Source organism: Tympanuchus pallidicinctus, unplaced genomic scaffold (genome assembly GCF_026119805.1).
Source record: "Tympanuchus pallidicinctus isolate F22 unplaced genomic scaffold, pur_lepc_1.0 scaffold15, whole genome shotgun sequence".
NCBI classification, from domain to species: Eukaryota; Metazoa; Chordata; class Aves; order Galliformes; family Phasianidae; genus Tympanuchus; species Tympanuchus pallidicinctus.
Window position 1 is genome coordinate 34479235 of NW_026294669.1, and position 21851 is coordinate 34501085.

Below are 21851 nucleotides of genomic sequence, written 5' to 3' on the forward strand. Positions count from 1 at the left end.
TACAGATCCATCCTTAAAGCTTGCTTTTGCCAAGCTGCATGTTAGCAGCTCCCACTGATGCACTGGGATGCACTGATCCCTTTTGCCAATTGCCACCACCTTACAGCGCTTCCCTTAGAAGCTCAGTGCAAGGACGTCCTGGTACGGAATACATCCTGGGTGACCACCACATTCCCATAGGATCACAGCACAGACAGGAGTTGGATCAGCTCTCTTTCAGTAACGTTTTCAGCTTTTCTCTAGAGCTGCAGGCAGCAGTAAAAAAGAGAAGGTAAATACACAGTCGAGTGCTAATATCACAACCTCATAAATCGCTCTGCATGGAGAGAAATATAAAACCACTGTGTACAGTGGTGTGGTTGGCTCAGTAGGGAGTGACGCTAGGAAAACATGAGCACCCAGGAAAGACAGGCCAGCTGGAACATACTGGGGTCACCAGCTCAATGACAGGCTGAACCTACTATCCTCAATCGTGGAGAGACTTGCTGAAGTCATGGGAAAAAGCTGGGACAGGACCATGGCAGTTCATAGAACCATGGAATCACTTGAGCTGGAAGGCACATTTAAAGGTCAGTTCTCCATTTCTGACTGCTGGAAACCAGCCCACTATTGCTACGTACACCAGCACAGCCCAAGTGTAGAGCTACCCTTGACTTGCAATGACCTTGCTAAAGAGAATAAGAATCACCAAAAGCTGAATGCCTGTCAGTTTGAATGAATACACATTCATCTCTCCCCAATTCTGCATTCTGCGGAGCAACAACAAAACTTACAGATAAAAAGCACACTTAGGCTTATGCAGGGCTAAAGCTCTTCATAGCCAGACAACTGTCTTGACCCAGACTTCTCCCTCCCGTGACTAATCCAAAAAATACCTGCAACGTTTTCATTTCATTTTCAGCCAGGGTATGAAATGTCAGTGATAAAGAGCATATCAACCCTCGTAAAACCTCCATTCTTTCTGGCCTCCCCAGCAAGCTGAAGCTGTCAAAAAATAAAAAATAAATAGATCTGTGGCTGAACTACAATTGAGTTGTAGATCTCCCTTCACTTCCACAGCTTTATCGCATAGACTTCATTTGATGAAATCAATTATATGGTGCACTGGAGAGAAGTCAGTGAATTAGCTTTGCTTATGCTAATGCCTATCATTAGCAGTGGCTTTAGGTGACAGATCACTTGCAGATTGGTTTCCATGTGTGAGAGCAGAGGGCAGAGCTCCTGGCGGCCATCACCCATGGCTCTGATAGAGGAATTCAGAGCACGGCAGATCTGCTTCTACAAAATGATGCAGCATGAAGCTCTTGGCAAGGGTACGATGGTGATGAGTTGACAAATGGATTAGGTGACCTTGAAGGTCTTTGCCAACCTTACTGATTCTATGATTTGCCTGGGCAGCCTGGCCTGGCTGTTGATGACCCTGCACACAGCAGAGGGATTGAAACTAGATGAGCATCGTGGTCCTTTTCAACTCCGACCATTCTATGATTTTTGTGGTGTCTGTTAACCTATCACACCTGAGGTGACTGTGAACCTCTGGGCAGGAGGACAGAGAGCCTTACAGCACTCCTCCAACACAGGGCAAATCAAGGCAAAGCCTAAAGGCTTCACCCAGTTTCAGAAGGAGACAATCGTCTGCTAACGACCCATGCTGCAAGGCACACCAACACTGGCACCAAAGACAGATGCTAGCTCCTCTGTAAGCTTCATCACCCAGAGACCTCCGAGTCTCTAACAAACGTGTTCAAACCTCAAAAAGCTGTCTGATGCCACTGAAACAAAACACGCTGCTTCATAGAGCAATAAACCACCATTACAGCATATTGGAGAATCACATTGGTGACTAAAACCCTGGCACCAAACCTGTAAGAGAGCCTGGGTGTCCCGTGCTCGGCTGACTGGAACCCACACCTGGAAACCTTTCAAAAAGAAGAAATGAAATTGCTTGAGAGTGTCTCATTGCCAATTGAGTTTTGCGAAGCTTCCTGCACCTCTTGATGAAGGAATACATTTCCAGGAGAAAAAGAAAAAAAAAAAAAAGAGAAACAAATGAGCAAAGTCAAAACCAAGGTTTTGTTTGCTTTAGCAAATGAACCAAACCCCAGAAGCGAAACCTTATCCTGTGCCTCAGACAGGCTGGATTCCTGTCCTCACCTTGCTCCCAGTCTTTCCTCCAAGGCTGGCCTCTGCCTGTCTCCAGAGGATCCCCCCAGCCACATGAAAGGATTTTCATGCTATTCAATGGCCCCAGCCTTTAACACAGCCTAAAATCTGACCCTTCCTGCTTGGTTGGAGCTCTGGCTGCTCAACTTCAAGTCTCCAACACAGACACAGAACCCAAACTTTCTGTGAAGAGACTTGGAAGCACAGGAACTTAGCTTTTCCATAAGTGGGGATTTATTTAATCTTAAACTCAACATCAGATTTGTGCCGTACCTAAAAGTAAATACTTGCTGTTAATGAAGGAAGTGTGGGATTTGTGCACAAAAATAAACACACAAATCATTTAAAAGCCACAGCCCTTCGCTTTCTTAGCCTAATAAATTGCACGCCTACCCATTTTCACACATGGAAATGCACTAGACTGCAAAAGATTGTTCCAGAGCTACGTAGTCATTTACTCCAGCTTCATAGAGATCATGCTGAGTTCATACTTCCCAGAGTGCTGAAGTGAGACGAGGGAAGTCTCTAGCATGCTCTTATTGCAAGACACCGTCTGGTCACTGCACCAAGAAACTCACAGCTACCCACAGCACACTGCTGGGGCTTGTATAAGTGGTGAATGAGACAGGTCACGAAGGTAGAGAGAAACACTGAAAAGGCAGCAGAGATTAAGAAATGAATTTTAAAAATAGTTAGTAAATAAAAGCTTCCTGACCAGGCTCCCAGCTGATAGCAATGCTAGCACCAGCTGGTTGCTAGTGGATATAGACCGTATGAAAATGAGAGGTCTGGTTTCTGTAATTCACAGCAAGAACAAATGGACTCACCTCCCTAAATGCAATCACCAAAGCTGTCTTCAGAGAGAGCACTTGCAAGGCAAGGTGGCCTTTCTTTCAGCACACCAGCAAAGGATGCTTGCTTATCACCAGCACTTCTGAGCTCGCCAAAGGAGGAACGTGACAGTGCACAGAGCCAAAGCCCTGCAGCTGAAAGGCAAGGGCTACTGGACACAGACAGGGAGCGGGTGCTCACATTTCTTTGAGCAACTAACATGACAGCAGAAAGCAATACAAGCCCAATGGGATTGCAGTTCCTGCACCTGGATCCATTTGCATGTATTTTTCATCCAGCGTTGCCAAAGTTACACGTTTTACCTCCCCACCATCTCTTTTTACCAACAGCATCTCTCCCTGACCTTTCTGTTATCCTTCTCCCCCCACCTATATTTATGGATGCCAACTGTTAGACACAATCTTAGCCAGATCTCCCTCACATATCTGTACCATAAAAAAACCTCCCCAAGCTAACCAGGCACATTAGACACGCTTGGATTAGCAAGGAAATGAAAACAGGCCACAGGAAAGGAGTGGGCTGAAGGAAAAGCTGGAGATGTAATGCTAATCAATCACATTGAGTTGCATTTAATAGGAATTCAGGAATTTGGTATGAAAAGATTTGGAAAGTTTTGATAAAGTTATGAAAATTCCTGTTTAAAAAAAATAATAAAAAAATAATCAAGAACTGTTTCCAAAACAAGTTTACTTTCCCCACTGCCAATTCTAACACAATTACCAGGAAGGATTCCAGCACTAATACAAGCAAGCCTCTTTTCCACTTCATACAAATTACAGAAAGTCAGAAAATAATGCAGAATCGTAGGAGCATCCAGGATGGAAAAGACCTCCACAATCCTCAAGCCCATCCATCAACCTGACCTCGCTCATCGCACTCCTCTTCCTGTATCTCATCAGCACCCTTTTCAGCTCGAGGGTCTCAAGGGATAGAACAGGGGTGAGGAGAACGCCCATAGCCCCATTTTGAGGTTGAGTAAATGGAGGCATTGAAGAGTTTCTGTGATTTACCCAAGCAGAACCATAATCTTAACTCATTTGCCTATGAAATACTGTCTCCCATATTAACCTCGCCAGTTGAACGCGACTGATTAAAATAGAAGCTCAGGGCAGAGGGTGGGAACTGTCATTTAGAATATGTATTTATATTTCCCAGCTCCAGAGGTTATAAAGCTATTTCTAGTACTCATTATGCCCATTTCATTATTATTTTCTTCAACGCTGATGTAGTTTGTTATTTTTTTCCATTGCTAACGTTCCTTATAGCCCCTCTTATCGATGCACCCCTTCAGCAGAACATGAGCTACAGGAATAAAAACATCAGCCAACAGAGCTGTGATCCTGAAGGCACATAGAATCACAGAGTTGCTCAGGGTGGAAAAGGTCTTCAAGATCATCAAGTCCAACTGCAATGCACAGGTTGGGCTCTTACAGCGATTCAAACCAGGGTCAAAAAACAAAATCAGCCTTGGTTCTTCATAGGTTAACTAACTAGAGAGTTGAGATTTGCCTCCCAGGACAGAACGTTTGCTTCTCAACAGATAAACAAGGAGGTTCTTTTATGTTTGGGTGACTTCCTAACAGCTGCTCCTGCACTCCAGATCCGATAACATCGCCATACTGTTGTCTTCAAAGCAATATGCAGAGAAACAACATTAAGCAACCACCTCTATAATGGCTCCACAGATTATAACCTTGGGAGAAGACCCTCAAGAAATATTAAAATTCAGATCTAAACCCACACGTATGATGAAATGCAGCTACAGATTAAACTCCCTCCATAACATACTGGACTGAATTCGACCCTGCTCAAACCACCCAGCAGATAAACCCAGCCCAGCCACTGCTCAGCACTCCAGTCTTAATGAAAGCTTGTCCATGCTTTGAACCCAGCAACAATTAACCTTGACAGGGGTAGATAAGATTCAAGTTTCAAAGAAGAGAGAGCTTACAGGGTTTCTGTATGCTTTCATGAGGCTTTGATTATTATTTTAATGAAGTCGTTTGTGATTTAATTTCCGTTTTTGGGGGTTGCTTTTTTTTTTTTTTTTTTTTTTTTTTTTGCTTAATGGTCACACTGAAAAGATAAAAGCCTTTGAACTCACGGCAGAAGCCAAAGGATGGCCAAGGTCCAACCAACCTCCACACAACAGCACTCATCTGATACACGTCCAGAAAAGGAGGAAATCAGACAAATAGAGGCGATGGATAGCTTAGGAACGACTTATCTCAGGCTTTTTGGAAAAGGGAGAAGAACTCATTAGGATTTAAGGAAAGCCAAAAGTTGTTACACAAGCACTCTTTTAGCAGACTGAAAATGAGAAGCCAACAGATCTTTACGTGCTTTTCAGCTGGAAGTCTACAGTCATCCATAACATTGCTGATAGTCCTTCATGCTTGGCAAGGCTTGCATTCAACCACGTGGAGCTCATCCATCAAGGTGTGACTTTGAGGAAGAAGCCTCTACCAGAGCTGTTCCAGACAAAGCGGCCACTGGTGGTCTTCAATTATAGGGAAGGACCAAAGATGGGGACCGATCTGGACAAATCAGATGGGGAAGGAGATGTAGGGGGGAAGTGGGAGAGAGCAAGCATGCTGGAAGCGTTTCCATTTTCTTCCCCATGTCCACTGGATGGCAAATCAGCAGAGGCATAAGAGTTCACAAATGCTCTCAGTACATCACATAGTAGGACGTGGCATCCAGAAAATGCGACATCAGCCAAAGAGGAAAGCAAGCCTCAGTGTAACACATCTAAATACACACATTTATATCCCCTTGGTATTTTCTTGGCTGTACTTTCAAGCACTGCTTTGCATTCACACAGCACGTACCGAAATCAATCATGAAGTTAAACACATAGACTTTCCTTCCAGAGTCCTAAAGATAACTTGGAGGACACTTAGCTGCAATCAAGGAGAGCAGAGGGATAAAAACAGAGGAATCAGAGACACATTTTTTGCCATGAAGTCATCACAAGAGCCTATAACAGCCATACCAGTGATGAAAAGAAGGCCTAGGCTGAGCTGTTCCCCCCCAGCACACTCCTCCATGTTAAGAGGATGCTGCCAGACTGCTTTGCTGTCGCATGATCCGCCCCAGCCCATCACACCTCTCTACAGAAGCCCTCTTAAAGAGCAAATCACCACTTCTAGGAAAAGCTCAGTTCCCCAGTCCTTTCAGTACCTCCAGAATAACTCTTCAAGGCTTTTTCCAGTACTTTCACCTATTTTATGACATGTTGGCATGCTGCTTGCACACTCCATTCTCTGCTTAAAAAATCCCACAGCTTTCTGGCCTCATACCAGGAGCCACCGCTTGCTCTGATAGCAACATCGGGCCAGGAAGCTCGTCCTGAGGGTCGTACAGAGCCCAAGACTGTTACACAGCTTTCAAGCCAAATTGCTGAGATCACCAGCCAAAGTTAAAGCACAGCCCGTCCTCTAAATATCATTCCTACCAGGATCTGCTGCTGTGGTTTAAAAATCACATGCCACAGCTAATTGGGGGAAGAGGAGGGATGCACCCTGCCCAGCTCTGCAGAAAGGATGCACCTACAGACAGGGCTCACCCTCCCTTACAGAGTCCAAAACAGCACCAAAACCACAGCTGGATCACATCTTACTTCAGATTGTCAGTCAACAGATCACAGGACAAAGGCACAGCAATAATTGGCAGTCCAGCTTGCCCCAGATTTTTTGAACTGCAAGTGCTTTAGAAAAAAAAAAATCCTCCCAGCATAGCTGAAGAGCCAGGTTTTAATATTGCACGCATCATAGTCAAGCTCATAGCAGGTCACCGACCTTGACAGAAGCCAGTTAGAGGGAGGAAAGCCTTTCTAGTGGGCCAGAAGCTTCTAAAGATGAAAAAGAAGAATCACAATTCCCTAGAAACGGGACACTGAAACACTGCAAATGGTGCCCAATCCATAAACAAGCCACGAGCAGATTTGATTTTCATGAACGTAAAGCTCAGTGCGGCCCTAAGAAATAGCTTCAGGAGCCAATGAAGGACCACTCAAACACAGCACAGCTTGAAAAAAGCTGTGCAGCAGTGCTCAGACCTGCTGCTGAGCACAGGATGATTCAGTCCATCACATCCACCTCTTTACAGCTTTAAAGCATCATCTGAGTACAGCTTTTTCCATTGCCTGATCCTCTCAAATCCTTGACCTGGTGACATCACATCTGCTAGGTATCAGAGCACTGGGAAGGCTCCCTTTCTTGCTTTCTCTTGGATGCAGGCTGCTGTGAGCCCAGCACATTCCCTCACGCCGTGCAACGCGGTGTTGTGTCTGCAAGAGATGGAAGCTGTCAGGCTGTAATTCAAACAAATCAGATCCAATCACTTTATTGGAAGGGGTGATGAAATCAGCACAACTGAGAGGCTATGAAAGCACAGGCAGCAGCCCCGTTTGGTGATGGGCACAGAAAGCTGACAGCTCTGACAAGATGCTTTCTTTGTAGAGATCCTGCACTGCAGAGGACATCTGAAGATCACAATGGGGCACTGCTGAAGATCAGTGTCTGGGCAGGCTTTCTGCCAAATTTTACAGACCTAAAGAGATGCTACATCCCAAGAAAGATAGGCTGCAAAAAGCAGCAATTTCCAGGATCCCCTGCAGCTCCTGAATTTTGGACAAAAAGGTCACAAAACCTTTGTAAATGGCCTAACACTGTATGAGCCAGATGTTAAATAGGTGCAGTGACGTCCAAATAAAACAGATCCAAATCTAGATAGCATGGACTTCATAGCAACAGCAGGCTGATTTTATTAGCACACCTCCCCAGCCTAGAACCAAACCCTTGTGGGGGCACAAGGACTGAGGATGAGGGTTTTCTGCCAGCTGGATCCTGCTTTGGAGGGCAGTACAGTCCTGGCTGTTCAGAGAAGCACAGCAGGGCTGTAAGCTGTGAGCCTATATGCAATTAAAGGGGCTCACACTTGTGCTATCTGGAAGAGAATCCCAATTTTCCCTCTGGCACTAGCACTGATGTATGTATTCCCATTGATCAAGTCAATCCCATCCCCAGATCCCAAACCAGCCAGCTCAGCAGCACAATACCCCAGTGGGAACAGTCCCTGGCTTGCCCATCACCGGAGTCACAACGAGTAGGGGATTTTTCTGGCTAAGATCAGCCCCGGAGGAACCACCTGGAGTCCTTGGCCAGGCCAAGGAGAACCACTGCCCTGGCATGACTCACCTTCCCACTGCAAAGAAGCCTGAGAAGCATTTCAGGGAAGAGCACTTTGCAGGATGAGGAGCGTCCAGACGGACAGCCAACTTCCTGAAGTACATCCCATAACTGCCTGTTAGCCAGGACAGCTGCCAAACCCTGACCTCTCTCCAGCGAGCGTGACGCAAAACCAAGCCCCACTGTCTGATCTTGACACATGTCACGCAGCGATGGAAAAAACAGGGGTTGGAAAAGACCTCAGGAGGCCACCTCGCCCAGCTCTGTGCTGCAAGGAAGTGTCAGAGCTGTATTATCATTGTCAGGCACCTGCCTAACCTATTCTGAAAGGCCTCTGCTGATAAAAGCCACATACGCTGGGTCTCTGCTATTTATATCGTAATTTGGGGCACTATATGAAGAATGGAAGGCACAGAGGGGTGCAGCTCCATAATAGCTGAACTTTGCATTAGAGAAATGCTGCTAAAGTAGAGGGAAGCTGCTAAGTAGATAAGTGTATTTCCACCATGTGCCAGTGCAAAATGTGAGAGTGGGACAACATGCAAGGCAAGAAGAGCAGGAGGGAAGTGGCCAGGCCACCCGGCAGTGCTGTGACATCTGGCAGAGCTGGCAGGGCCGCTCCTGCACAGTGCAGTGCACAAGTACTGCCCCTGGTGCTTCCTCCTGCAGCCCCTCACAGAAGCTGCTCTGACATTGTTCTCAGGGATTAACAAACAGATAAATAAGAAATAAAGCTGTGTTCTCAGCTGCATGGGAGGGCACGTTTCAGCTGGACGGGGGTCTGGATGTATTGACCCAAACACACTCTTTTTTTTTTTTTTTTTTTAAATAGAAAATGAACGGTGGAAGAGCCTTGCACAAAATCCCGTTAGCAAATAACAGGATTTCTGGGAGCACCATCTGCGCGCCACATTGAAAACTCAACCCAGAGCGCAGGGACTAAAGCACGATGCGTATAGAAACCAAGACAAAAGAGCATACAACAATGCACCCAGGCAAGGAGAGCACGTGTAAGGTGGGGCAGAAGCCAGAAGAGACCTTTTCCTCCCATCCTTATCATACCCCACATCCTACTCTTTTCACAGACCCTGCAAGAACACCACAGACACAACTTGGCAAATAGCAGCTTGAAGCAGCAGCCTTCAGCTGCTCTGAAGCACCCCTCTTCCTTTGCACTTCCAAATGCCCCTTTGCTCATCATCCCGAGGGCTCTTCAACAGCCTCCTCCAAACCAGCCTACAGCAATTACTGCAATTAATTGATTTGCATATCCCCAAAGCCCTGTCATTAGTGCAACACAGCCAAGCGTGTTAGTGTTTAATAATATCAAATCAACAATTATTTGTAACATCCCGTCCCAGCAGACCTAAATATAGAGACAAGCATTCATGCGAAAACAAAAAGGAGAGGAAAAAAAAAACCACACAAAACCCAACAGCTAAACAAAAGAATTAATTTAGAGCAGAATTAGGATCATAGAAACAAGAGAGAGGGCACGGTCAGATACGCACGCTCTCCTAACCTGCCTATTCTCAGTCACTTAGCCAGCTGTAACTCAATAAAGTGATGTTTTCCCCTTGCAGTAAATACCAAGCCAGCCACTGTGAGCATACACACAGTAGAAAAGGCAAGAGAATTTCCACAGCCTTTGGCCCTGCTTCAGGAAAGCACTTCAGCAAAAGCTTGAGATGGCCTCCATTTAGGACGAGACTCAAGCACATTCTGAAATTTAAGAACGTGGAAACACAAGGCTGTAAAAAAATACGGCCCCACGACGGCCATCATGTGGTATGGATCAGTCCACAACATTGTCCCTGGAAGAGGACTGCTAAGGGGAGAAAACACAGCCACCACTGCCTGTACAACTGTGGCCAATAAGGGACTCCCTTTTCCCCCACTTTTTGTGGAGCTGCTCTAAATTTTTGATTACAGCTCGCACTGACAGGAATTTTTGCAGGAGGGAAGGGGGAAAAAATGCAGAATGCCTTTGGTTTCCAGTTTTCCAGGCGCTTTTAGCAATGCAAGCCACACCTCTTAGGGACCATATGCTCCTTGCTAATCTCTGGGTTTGCAGCCAAAGCCCATGTGCTCCACGCGTGAGCCCTTTAGGACACAGGCTGTCTTTTTGTGCTCAGACTGCATAGTGCCTCAGATTGCCCAGAGGCAACCTCTGAATGGAAACAGTGGGCAAAAACCCGAGTCAGTGGGAAAACTGCCTTGAGGGAGGTTTGGATCAGGGCTGCTCTTCTTTGTGGCACTGAGGGATGTGGTTCAGGGGGGTGATGGTTGGACTAGATGGAATCAGTGATCTCTTCCAGCCTGAATGGCTCTACGACTATGATTCTCACTCAGCCAAATCCCTACCAGAGCCACAGGGAGCTGAAGGGCTGGGCAAGGGAATCCCAACCCCACAAATCCATCTATGTCACATCATCCAAGTCATTCTTGATCAAAGGAGTCAAGACCTGGACTGAAAGATAAGCAGAGCTTTTACAGTGCATTTTAAACAGCCCAAAACTGAATTAATTGCTGTTCTAACTGCTGGTAAAAACGCTATAGGGCCAGACACCCTAAAGCCTCATGAAGCTGCCTTTGGTGTAGCTCTGCCTCCTCTTGCCCTTCTTGCAGGGAAGCATTCCAGATGCTGAGAACATCAACATTGGAGTAAATCAGCCCATAGCACCATGTCAACTAGAAAGAAGTTGACCTGCCCAACCAAAACACATCTTCCAGATGTGCTGCTACGCCAAGCCCAACCTGTACAAAAACATGCTGTTATGAGGAGCTGTCAGCTCCACTCCATAGCAGCCTGTTCAAAGACAGAAATCCATTGTAGCAACGTTGCCTCCCAAAAAAAGGTTAACTGTGTGCAAAATTAAATTTGGAGGGTAAAAAAAAAAAAAAAAAAAAAAAAAAAAAAAAAAAAAAAAAAAAAACCAAGAATGCATGAGGTTAAGCAAACACCAGAACGTTTTTCAAATTAGTCCCAACATTTGTTGCTTGCTTTTCCCCACTTAATCCCCACAATTATACTCATGGATTTGTGTTTTTGCCGTGCTAGTAGACTCAAACTCTGGGCTGTAATTGAAAGCAGAGCCTTGCTCACAGGACAAGCAATGCAGTGAGGTAACCACATCTAACTGAGCCATAGCTCCACAGAGCCAAAGCACGAGGAGCTGATAGCAACCTGCCACATTGCACACGGCAGCAAGGAGACAGGATGGCCTCAGCCTGCCTTCCCATCCCCGTAAAGCAGCACCCAACACACGTGTTCACCAGCCCTATGGCCTCCATCTTGTGACAGATGGAAATGCCCTCTCTGGGGAAAAGCCATCTTTAAGCTTCCTTAATCCTCATCCAGTTCATCCCAAGGTCCCACAAACAGCTCTGCACAGCACAGCCGTGGACCAGAAACGTTCCAGAAACAGCAGCAGGCAGTAAGACCCAGCTACCAAAACAAGCATCCCCGCAACCATCAGCACAGCTCTGTTCCACTGATGCTGAGAGGAGCTTCCAGCACACATCTCCCTCAGTTTGGGCTCTGCCTTTACCACCAATGCATCGCAGCTGTATTCCAATGCTGTAAATGGCACCAGCTCAAATCTCCCTGTGAAGGAGACCCAGCTTCCCAATTTGGCGCCTGGAGCAGAAATGAAGAGCAGCCACCAGCTACTGACTGCAGACTAAACAAAGGTTTTCCTGCTGCCCACAGTCTGGATCCCTAATTGGAGAGTTACACAGCATGAAATCTGTTATTCCCATTTCTCTCATATCCCTCATCGCCTCAACCAGCGCTGATTTGGGGGGCTACAGCAGGCCTTGATGGTACGAAGGAATAAAGGCAACATCTCATTAGCAGCATCCTAAGCAACAAGGTTTTAAAACCCCCTTGCCTCTTGTTGGCCTTCTAGCTTCCTACGCTGCCCGTAACCACACACAAAGTGCTGGTAGGTGTGCCCAAGAAATAAACAGCAGACAGTACGAACAGGAAGCAAGGAAAAAAAAAAATGTAATTAGAGCAAGTCACTTCAAAAAGGCTTCCGTTTTGCTCAGAATCTCTTGAAAGGCAATTTGCCAGCCACGGATGTTCATCCTCCACCTTTTACCCAATTCAGAAAACTGTAGTCTGATTTTCTTGTGTTTTCTTGGTCAAAAAAAGGGTTTCTGGAAGCCAGAGTCTAAAAGCAAAACACTTATAGGAAATATAAATGCTTCCTTAGAACCCTACTGGAATTCTTTGTAAGAATACCTAGCAGCTTTCACTGCCTCCAGAGAGCAATTGATAGATTTTAGGGGAAAATGAATACATCAGGGGCCACAGTGCCACTTCACAGCATAACATGGAAGGGGAAATTCAAAATAAAGCTCACAAAGACCTGAGGTAGGAGCATGCCTACCATACCTGAGGCAAGCATCTCCCATCTGCTGTAATTACAGAGAAGTTATTAAGCACCCCTCTCTCTACAAGCAAGAAAAATTGATGCATTTTCCATGGTTCATACAGCTCTTTTAGCACCGAAATGCTGCCACATGAGATGAGGAAGGAATCAGTGTTAGCATCTCACTGTCACAGCATGATAAACGTGCAGTCATTCGGGTTGGAAGGGACCTTTGGAGACCATCTGGTCTCATCCCCTGCCCATAGCAGCAGTAAATAAGTAGCAGTGTGCTTCCTCTGCTTGCGCAGCACAGCGCATGAGGAGCAAAGAAGCATGCAAGTGACCTCAGCATAAGGGCAACCATTCCTGCTCTGAAAAGCATTGCAGAAAACGGTCTCTTCTCTGAGAAGATGCTGCTGAACCACCTTCTTGACCTAGTTAAATATCTCAAGTCCTCAATGCCCTGCTACAAAGCCTGGTGAGGCCTTCTTTTCCCCATAGCACGTGACACAATACAAAAAGCAATACCTCACTAGCAATGGGCACACGCTAAGGGAAGATGTTGAAACTGAATCTCATGCTTGGGCCCATAAAATCCAATATGAAAGCATGTAGTCCCACCCAGCAACTTACAGTGCTGCAGGAAGCAACTCAGCACTCCAGCTCATCACAACCCCACTACTCTGCCACAAGAACTGTCAAGCCCTAAAGACATTTTGAATTATACTGATGTAACACTATAAAGCAACAGAAAACATAGCAATGATAGCAGGGTAACAACGTCCCAGGCTACAGCAAGAAAGAACAAGCCCAAACGCAGCAGCCATGGGCACAGAAACAAGGGAAAGAACTTACTTACCCACAGAAGGGCTCAGGTAGACAGGGATCTCCAGCAAGAGATGCCCTCACCCCCACTGCCATCCCTTAAATGAGGTCTGGGAAGGGGTGGATCCTGGCTCCGGCCCTTCCAATCACTCAGGTACACTGCATGCACCTGAATTCCTCTGGGTTGGCCCTGCCTTCCCACCAGGTGCTCAATCACTGCTTCAAGCCATGACTTAGCACCTCCACTACCACCCATATGGCTATAGGACAGCTTTTACAGCAATTCCATCTCATGCTGGAAGCATCTGCAGGGATGCAGATCCAAGTTCCACGCAGGAAGCACACAGGTTTCTTCATCAACAGTGCAAACTGCAGTTCAAGTGCAAACACAAGCTCAAGTAAATGGGATGAAGCTCATGTGTGAGAGGAGGCTCAAGGAAATACAGCTCTAGGACATGTTTTAAAGAGGTTCTCCCTGAACAGCAGGCTTGAGTCCTACCTAGAGAAACATTCCAGTAAACACAAGGCACATAAATCTTCTCCACCTGCACACACAGTTGTCTGTCAAAAGGAGAGTGTCTATGGTACCCACAGTCTAACATTCACCCCTCCCTTACGAGGACTGGTAGCACTCAAATCTATGCTGTGCCTTTCCCCTGATTGCGATAGTTAGGAGCTGTTTTCTCTCTGCTTTTTTTATTTCATCTCATCATACTGAGAGCAGGGACAGGCCTGGAAATAAAATCACAGCCACCAGTTTCATTCATAAATCCAGCTCCCCCCCTCACACTGCAAAAGGGAGCTGTTGTGGTTATTTCTCACAATTTACCACCTTGTAGCCAGAAAGCATTGTTTTTTATTGCTATTGTGGGAACAAGAGCAGGGAAAAAATAATCTTCAGCTTCCCTTCCCCTCCCCGCTCCAAATCAAATATAATGGGGGGAAAAAAAAAATCGGGCGGATGTCAGATTCTCAAAGGTTTGTGTTTTTTTTTTTTGAGCCATCTACCGGAGCTCAGTCTGGTGCTGCAGGTTTCTGAGCCTGAATTTTATCAATGGGTTGTGCTGGGTGCGTTTTAAAGGACAGCAGGTGTTAGAACAATGAATCCAGGCTGCCTTTACATCTGGGCTACAAAAGCCATCCCAGTGTTTACAAGAAACAGGATAATCAAGAAAACATCCTGTCCAGGCACCTAAAAACTACAGGCTCTTGTTATTCATTTTTCTCTCACAGTGTACAGCTTTATTAATAGCACGAGGAGGGGGAAAAAAAAGTTTCACACTCATTTCCATGCAGAAGTGACGCACGGGCAATGCAAAAGGGACTGGGCACCATGCACTGGGTTTGCACTGTTCCTTCCTCCTAGGTAGGATATTAACCCTTGAGCTCTTGCCGTGACTAATGAATTAGCTGGGCATAAGTTGTTTTTGCTTCATGCACACAGCCTATCAAGTCGAATCTCTTTTGCTCTCTGGGACACTCCAGCTGGATATTCAGTTGACACGTACCGACTGTAATGTCCCTAGAGCCTAAACACAAAGAGATGGGCAATTATGGGGGAGGGATCATGGAAACTGCTCATCCATCTTAGCCTTCGGCACTTGTGTTTGGATCTTTATGGCCAGCAGAGTGATGGAGGCTCTTCTTCTTGGAAGGGACAGAGAATGAGCCTCCTGGAGGAATCTCCTTCCCCCTCCATAAGTGGCACTGGACGTCCAGCCTTCAGTGTCCGAAATTGGAATGCACAAGGCATTGTTGAGGATGGGGAGCCATGACTTTGGAAGCTCCAAGGCATTTCCCCATTCCATCCCCTTACAGCTTCCTCACTCCCTGCTTCTGGAAGCCTTCAAACCATGCTAGCCAGAACTCCCCCACAGAAACCCAAAGAGGTGAGAGCTGGGCTGCCCAGCCTCCCGAGGAGTCTGACTTCCTTACTTTTGAGATGAATCAAAGAGGATTAACTCAACAGGTGCTTTACTGGAGAGTGGCAGGGAAAACAAAGCAAAACACACTGAAACAACAGCCTACGTGCACAAACAGCAGATGAACTCCTCTTCTGGGTGAGGAACTGCTAAAGCAGATGGCTTACAGCACCTTCCCCTTTAGACCCACCTCACTTTCAGTTGCTGGCTTTAGAGACATCAAGTCCCAGAGGCCAAACACTTCCCTTCAATCTGATGGTGTGTCTGGAAGGGGATCTTATTGATCCAGATGTGACCCCTGAAAGGTTGAGCTGTCTTCTCTATCCTGGTCATCCCTCGAGACACCTGCTCTACCACAAAGGTGCATTAGTCATATACACAACATCTTGCCCTAGATGAGCCATTTTCCAGCAGTCTCTATATCTCCATCTCCATAGGACAGCTGAAGCCAAGGCTGCTGCCCCATAAATTCACGTTAATGGCTCGCTGCAAATATATATAATTACTTAATTACCTCAACTGGGTAAAACAGCTATTTTTTCCACGACTCATCAAAGCAGCACACTGATGAAGTGACCGTTGAAGTCACCTACGTCTTTGACCCTTTTCTGCCTCTTTTCATGGAAAGCAAGCAGCCTCTCACTGTTCTGAGCTCTCTCCAACCCAGGGCTCTCCAGGAGGCCAGCCACACCACATCTCCTGCCTGTGTTAGGCAGCATGAGACACACTGACTCGGCTCAACTACAATCCCACAGACAATAAATGCAGTTGAAAGGAATGGATAACAGCTTGAGCAAGTGAAAGGAAAACAATGTGCAGAAGTATCTAGTGCTAGAAGTCAAACTTTCTGCCATTTTTCCCCATCAGAATCACGAGTTTGTTTTTGGCTCTGGAAAATATTTCAGAATTTGGGCTTGGCCTTTTCTCCCTTGGTGGCAAAAGCAATGAGGCAATGCATGCTAGAATTTGAGGAAGGGAAATAAAACTGAAGATGGAGGGTTGGAGCTTGATGATCGTTGAAGCCCCTTCCAACCCCACCCATTCTATGCAAAACAGAAACTGAAACGACCACAGGCAGCTCAAAGATGGGAGCAGCCTGGGGCCTCACCTAGCATGAGAAACAGGGATCTCTTTCCTGAAGCCTCCAAACCATCCCCACAACTGCAGCCACCAGAAAATACCAACTCTCTGCTGCTTTCTCTGCATGAGCCTTTTGACCAAGGATGGGATGAGGCAGCTTGAGACCAACATCACTGGAACAGCTTCAAAAACTGCCAAAACATCCTACCCCATAAGGTCTCTGAAGAGCTCACAGCATTTTCCCTGCAAACCACCCACGTTTGGGCTTTCAGCTGGAAAAACGTCCCTGAGACAGCTGCTAAAAATTACACTTATGTAATTCACAGGGACTAAGAGACGTGTACAAACTGTCGTTGCCTCCTAAATCCCATTTCAGCTCTTCTGAAGCCCTCTACGTGAAGCAAAGCTTTCCTTTCTATAGCAGCACACAGACCTATCACCATTTTGCCTCTCCATAAATTTTGGTCAGAGGCCACCCCGAGAAACAAGTCATGGATATTCACCATGATTATTTCTGAAATGCAGCCTGGCCTTGAATGCCTGCAGGGATGGGGCATCCACAGCCTCCTTGGGCAACCTGTGCCAGTGCCTCACCACCCTCTGGCTGGAAAACTTCCTCCTAAAATCCAACCTAAGCCCCGCCGTCTCAGTTTAAAACCATTCCCCCTTGTCCTATCGCTATCCACCCTTGTACTCTATATCTTGAAAGAACCAAAGTGGGCCTGTCCAGAAGTGCCATGTCACATTTGACAATGAATACATCTTCACATTACAAGACCAAAAGAAATGCTACTTTTTTCCAGCATTTGTTTTCCAGAAAAGAAGTGGCCTTTAGCCTCCTAAGTGATTAAAGCTTGACAGAGTTTGCATTAATTTATTCAAAATTAGCGAGCTGAAGCCAAACTTTAAAGCCAGCTAGTTTCCTAAAACCTCTGCTAACAAATTACTTGGATAATCATCAGGAGCCCGAGTCCAACCCCTTCTTGTGCTTCTTTCTCACCAAAAAACATCTGGTGTACGTTACTTGTTGTATTGATATATATCTGTATTGATGGCAAGATTTATTCTAGTAGACAACCTGAAGAACAACATCATTGATAATTAAAAGGCTGAATGCTGAAGAACAGTCATCAATACAGAATAAAAATCAATACGCTACCAGATGTTTCCTAATGCTAAGAGAGCTGGCACTATTGGAACTGGCTCTTTTGAAAGCTTTAATTTTACTGAACAACATCATTCCACGAGGGATGATTTGGGATTTTACTTTTTAACAAAGAGAGAAGTGGAGTGTGGCATGGCATTTAATATCTGGCTGAGATTTAAAACGCACACTCCTTATGAAGTATGACATTTTATACCTGAAACCACAGGAACATTTCCCACATTTAAGTGGTAGAGGAAAATTCTTCAAATTAGAATTGAACTTTATACCTTCTAATTCTGCTCCAGTCCTCCTCCTCCACGCACCGTGCTCGGGCCTGATGAACATGCTGGTGCTGTATCAAAGTCTAATAGACTTGACTACTGACAAAACCCCTTCACTTAGCCTTGAAGTAAGCAGCAAACCTCCTGTAGATGGTGGTTAATGCTAGCTGGCAAACAGCTCAGAGGCTCATCACACAACTAAATGAACTGGCCAGCACAGCCTTAGTGGCAGTGACATTTCTCCTAGATTTCAGAGCACGTGTTGCTGTGAGCTGGAAGTCGGTCCTGAAGCAGTAACACAGGTGTAGCCTCCATGGTGCAGGGGAATGATGTCCAGAGCCCCTTTACACACACAATCAGAGCCAAAAGGGAAACCAAACCTCTACCTGCACAGAAGCCTCAACCAACGGTTCCCCAGGCTTGACCCTAGGAGATCCTACTTCCCATTTTGCAGGCTCACAGCTGCACCATGCAGCTGAACAATAGACAAGTCCACATCTGGGGACAATCCCCACCAGACACACAGCCCTGCTGCATGTGCAGTCACAGCCACCACCTCTTGCAAAAGGGGTCCTGTGTTGAGCCCTCTGGGATGGGGAAGGCATCGGTGTTTATTGCAGGACTCCAGGGGAAGGTGGCTGGGGCATTCAGCAACATGCATCCTCCCAGCACTCTTTCACAGCCCCAGCCTCACCCAGGCCCCTTCCACCACCCTTCACGTTGTTGAGAAATGCCCTTTTGACCATATCCCACTGTGCTGCATGTTCCCTGGGGCAACAGCGTGCACAAAAGCACTCCTCCCTCAGCACTGCACCTCGAGGCACAATCCAGAGCTCTGGAAACGCTTTGAAATAGGAGTTGCAAAGGCATAACATCTTTTCTATTATGTTCCTCGCTTCACGTTAAGCCCCTACTCAATAAGAGACAGGTGTACTAAGCTCCTTGCCAGGGACCTGAATTTAGAGGAATAAGGCCCTCAGTTTTTAAGTTACCCTCCCGTAAGCTCACTAGTTGCCTATTAAGCTTGTAATAAAAGGGTTTTTTTTAAAAAAAAAATAAAAAAAATAAAAAAAATAAATGATGGCACCTAGTTTCCAAGGCAGCAGAATTTTTAAACCTGCATTTGCAAGAACCTAAGGCATTACTGATGCCAAAAGGAATGCGCCGTAGAAAAACCATCACCTATTCCTGCTGGGTAGATTAAATAACACGGCATTATTTTTTAATGCGGCGTGATGGGGACAAGCAAGTCTCTATCAACGCTGCGTGAAAGTACACAACGCGGGGAATAACAGCTACAAATCCCTTTAATCTCTGGTAGGAACCAGAGGTATCAGCCAGCTGCCTGGAGGAATTGCTGGAGAAGCGTGATCCCAAACTGGAAAGACTGAGAGACTTCACAGCATCGACAGATTGTCAACGGTTGGCTGGACTTCAGTGGCAGCTCGGTAGGTGCCTAGATCTTTCCTGCAGAAATGGATCAGAGAGGAGGACCTGCCCTGTCACAAAAGGCTCTCAGATCACACGACATGAAGGAAGCTCGGAAAGAGGCATAAAACATGAAAGTGGGCTGCAGCAGCTCCAGGCGAAGAGACAAGATGGGAGATGAAGGCAGGAAAAGGAGAAGAAAGCTTGCAGAAGGGGATGGGTAGCAGCTGAGACAGCCCCGGGTGGAGATGCAGCCACAGCAGAAGATACACCTCAGGGCAACCATTTGAGGAAAGCACTGTCAGAACAGCCCAGGCAAACCTGTGCCATTTCACTTCAAATCTTCACATGAAAGCTCAAGGATTCAACAGGAAATCTACAGCAAAACAGAATATCTCACACTCCTCAGTCCCTCTCATTATAGATGCGTATTTTCTTACCCTAAATCGATTATTTACTCTCAGCTGAACGCTACTCTCATTCCAGCTAAAAAGCTGAAAGCTTCACACCTTTTAATCTCATGCTCATGCAATGGGTTGCACGGCTATTAATTTAAGAAGCTACCTTTGAGCAACACATTGCAGAGTGGAAGAACTCGAGCAATTTCCTATTAGGAGTCTAGTTCTTGAACTTACTTATTGAATCATGAGTGCTTTTCACTTTCTCTTGGAAACCTGGGAACCAAGCAAATGAATGGAAGGTATTTTGAGGCCGATGGGAAAAGGTATACTGCTTAGGGGTTATGGCTAAATCACTCCTTAAAACCACATGCACTTATGGAAACAGTACTGCAGGGACTCTGCGGGTAAAACCCTTGGCTGAAAAAAATAGTTCAGCAAAAAAGTGCCGTCCAAATGCCCGTGTTAATGGCAATGAAAACATAAGGTTCTCATGCAGACCAGTTACCTTGATGAAGGTGTTCAATGAGAGCGGAACTCTCTCAAAGTCTTTGCTGTGGAGGACTTCCAACCCGCAAGTGGGTAAGAATCAAAGATAGTGAAAGGAAGCCGACAGATTTCTGATGGAAATCACACCAGCTTTCAAATGAATGCTGCTAATTACAAACTGATTTTACAGAACCCCTGACAAAAACAAAACAAAACAAAGGACAAAAAGAAAGAAACAGGAACCAAAACGCCAAACCCATGAGATAGGCACAGCCATCATGCTGCCTGAAAACCAATACATCTTAGAGGCTTTTTATTATGATCTCAGTTCTTCAAGGTTTACATTTTCAAGCTTTTCTCCAAAACCAGAGGAGCTAGGAGCTTTGTTTCAAAAAACCCTATAGCCAAGATTGTCACCTACTTATATGAGCAAGGGCTTCAAGAGGAAAGCATAAAAAAAGCAACAACAAAAGAAATAAAGGAACACAGGCATGCAGAGATTTATGGCCAAAAATGCGCTCGCTGCCAAACGCCCGTTGTCCCAAGCTTCTTTCTTTTTTCATTCCCTACCCGCTCTGCGGAGGAGTGCATTTTTCCCCCAGAATGATGTGCTGTAATCCTCCCTTTCTAGCTTTTATTTTTCCCCCTTTTAAAGGAGGCAGCCTTTAATGTTCTGTAACGGATGCTCCTCGATCTGTATACATGCAATAAATTAAAACAGAATTAATTTTTTTCCCAAAGGCTCCAGCTTCACCGCCATGTGAGCAGCTTGAGCCATTGTTTGCAAGGAAATTAAACATATGTGCAGCCCTCACCACCAGCTTCTTACAACACCAGGGCTCTCAAATGATGGCTGCGATGGTACAGCATTGCAACGTGCCACTGAATCGTGGAGTTGCTGAGACTGGAAGGGCCCTTAAAGGTTATCTGTGATCAGCAGGGACTCCTACAGCTCCATTAGGTGCCATCAGAGCCATGTCCAGCCACTGGGAGAGCACCACTAGGTGTGTGCTGGGTGACTGGGAGGAAAAGCAAACACACCAAACTTCCTCACAGCCCTCTGCCTGCAGACGAGCAAAGGTGAAACTGAAGGGGATATGAATGCAGCTGCTGAGCTTTTTGTTTTGGGGGAAAAGAAAGCAAATGAGGAGAGAAGGAAAACAGCAGAAAGCAAAAAGAGAAGAGAGAAGAAAGAAAAGGGAGGAGAAAGAGTTTGAGAACGGCCCCGTCTCCAGGGCGCCCCACGCCTGGGCCAGGCCGCGTCCCGCCCCGTCTCCATGGCAACGGCGCGGCCGCGGCGGAGCAGCGCAGCACCGCAACCGCAGCCCTGAGCCCTGGGAGCGGCCGGCATGTCGCAGGCGTGAGTAGCACGGGGACGTGGAAAGCATGGGGAGCTTTGGTACACGGGGCAGAGACGCTTAAAGGGATGTCGAGCGTTATTTGTCAGGCGGTGGAAGCAGGAACGGCTGCCACATCAAGACGCAGACTCCATGCAACGAAGAGGCAGGCACAGCAGTGAGCCACAGCCGAGCCTGCAGTAGGGATATTTCAATGCTGTGCAGCCACATCCTGTGTCCTGGATAGAAATGCTACACAGCACACGGCTTTTTCTCGAGTTCGAGGCTGCTTTTCAGACATCTGGAAAAAACAGCTGCTGCAGCACAGAGAGGAATTGCACACGTCTGGTGCAGCCAG

The 21851-nt window shown here is 46.3% G+C and overlaps 2 protein-coding genes across 3 annotated transcripts in view; one reads left to right on the forward strand and one right to left on the reverse strand.

Moving 5' to 3' along the window:
* ACKR3 (atypical chemokine receptor 3) overlaps positions 1-21851 on the reverse strand; it is a 48114-nt gene that overhangs the window by 20639 nt on the left and 5624 nt on the right. The window contains exon 3 of one of the 2 annotated variants that reach the window (XR_008204853.1): positions 13762-14940. The exons of the other annotated variant lie outside the window; for it this stretch is intronic. The gene's annotated coding sequence lies outside the window, so the exon portion shown is untranslated. Of the gene's footprint in view, positions 1-13761; positions 14941-21851 lie in introns of those variants that run through there. 2 annotated transcript variants of the gene reach the window in all.
* IQCA1 (IQ motif containing with AAA domain 1) overlaps positions 21431-21851 on the forward strand; it is an 85142-nt gene continuing 84721 nt past the window's right edge. The window contains exon 1 of the mRNA XM_052675893.1: positions 21431-21516. Within this exon, the coding sequence (XP_052531853.1) occupies positions 21506-21516 (11 nt within the window). The 5' untranslated portion in view covers positions 21431-21505. The remainder of the gene's footprint in view (positions 21517-21851) is intronic.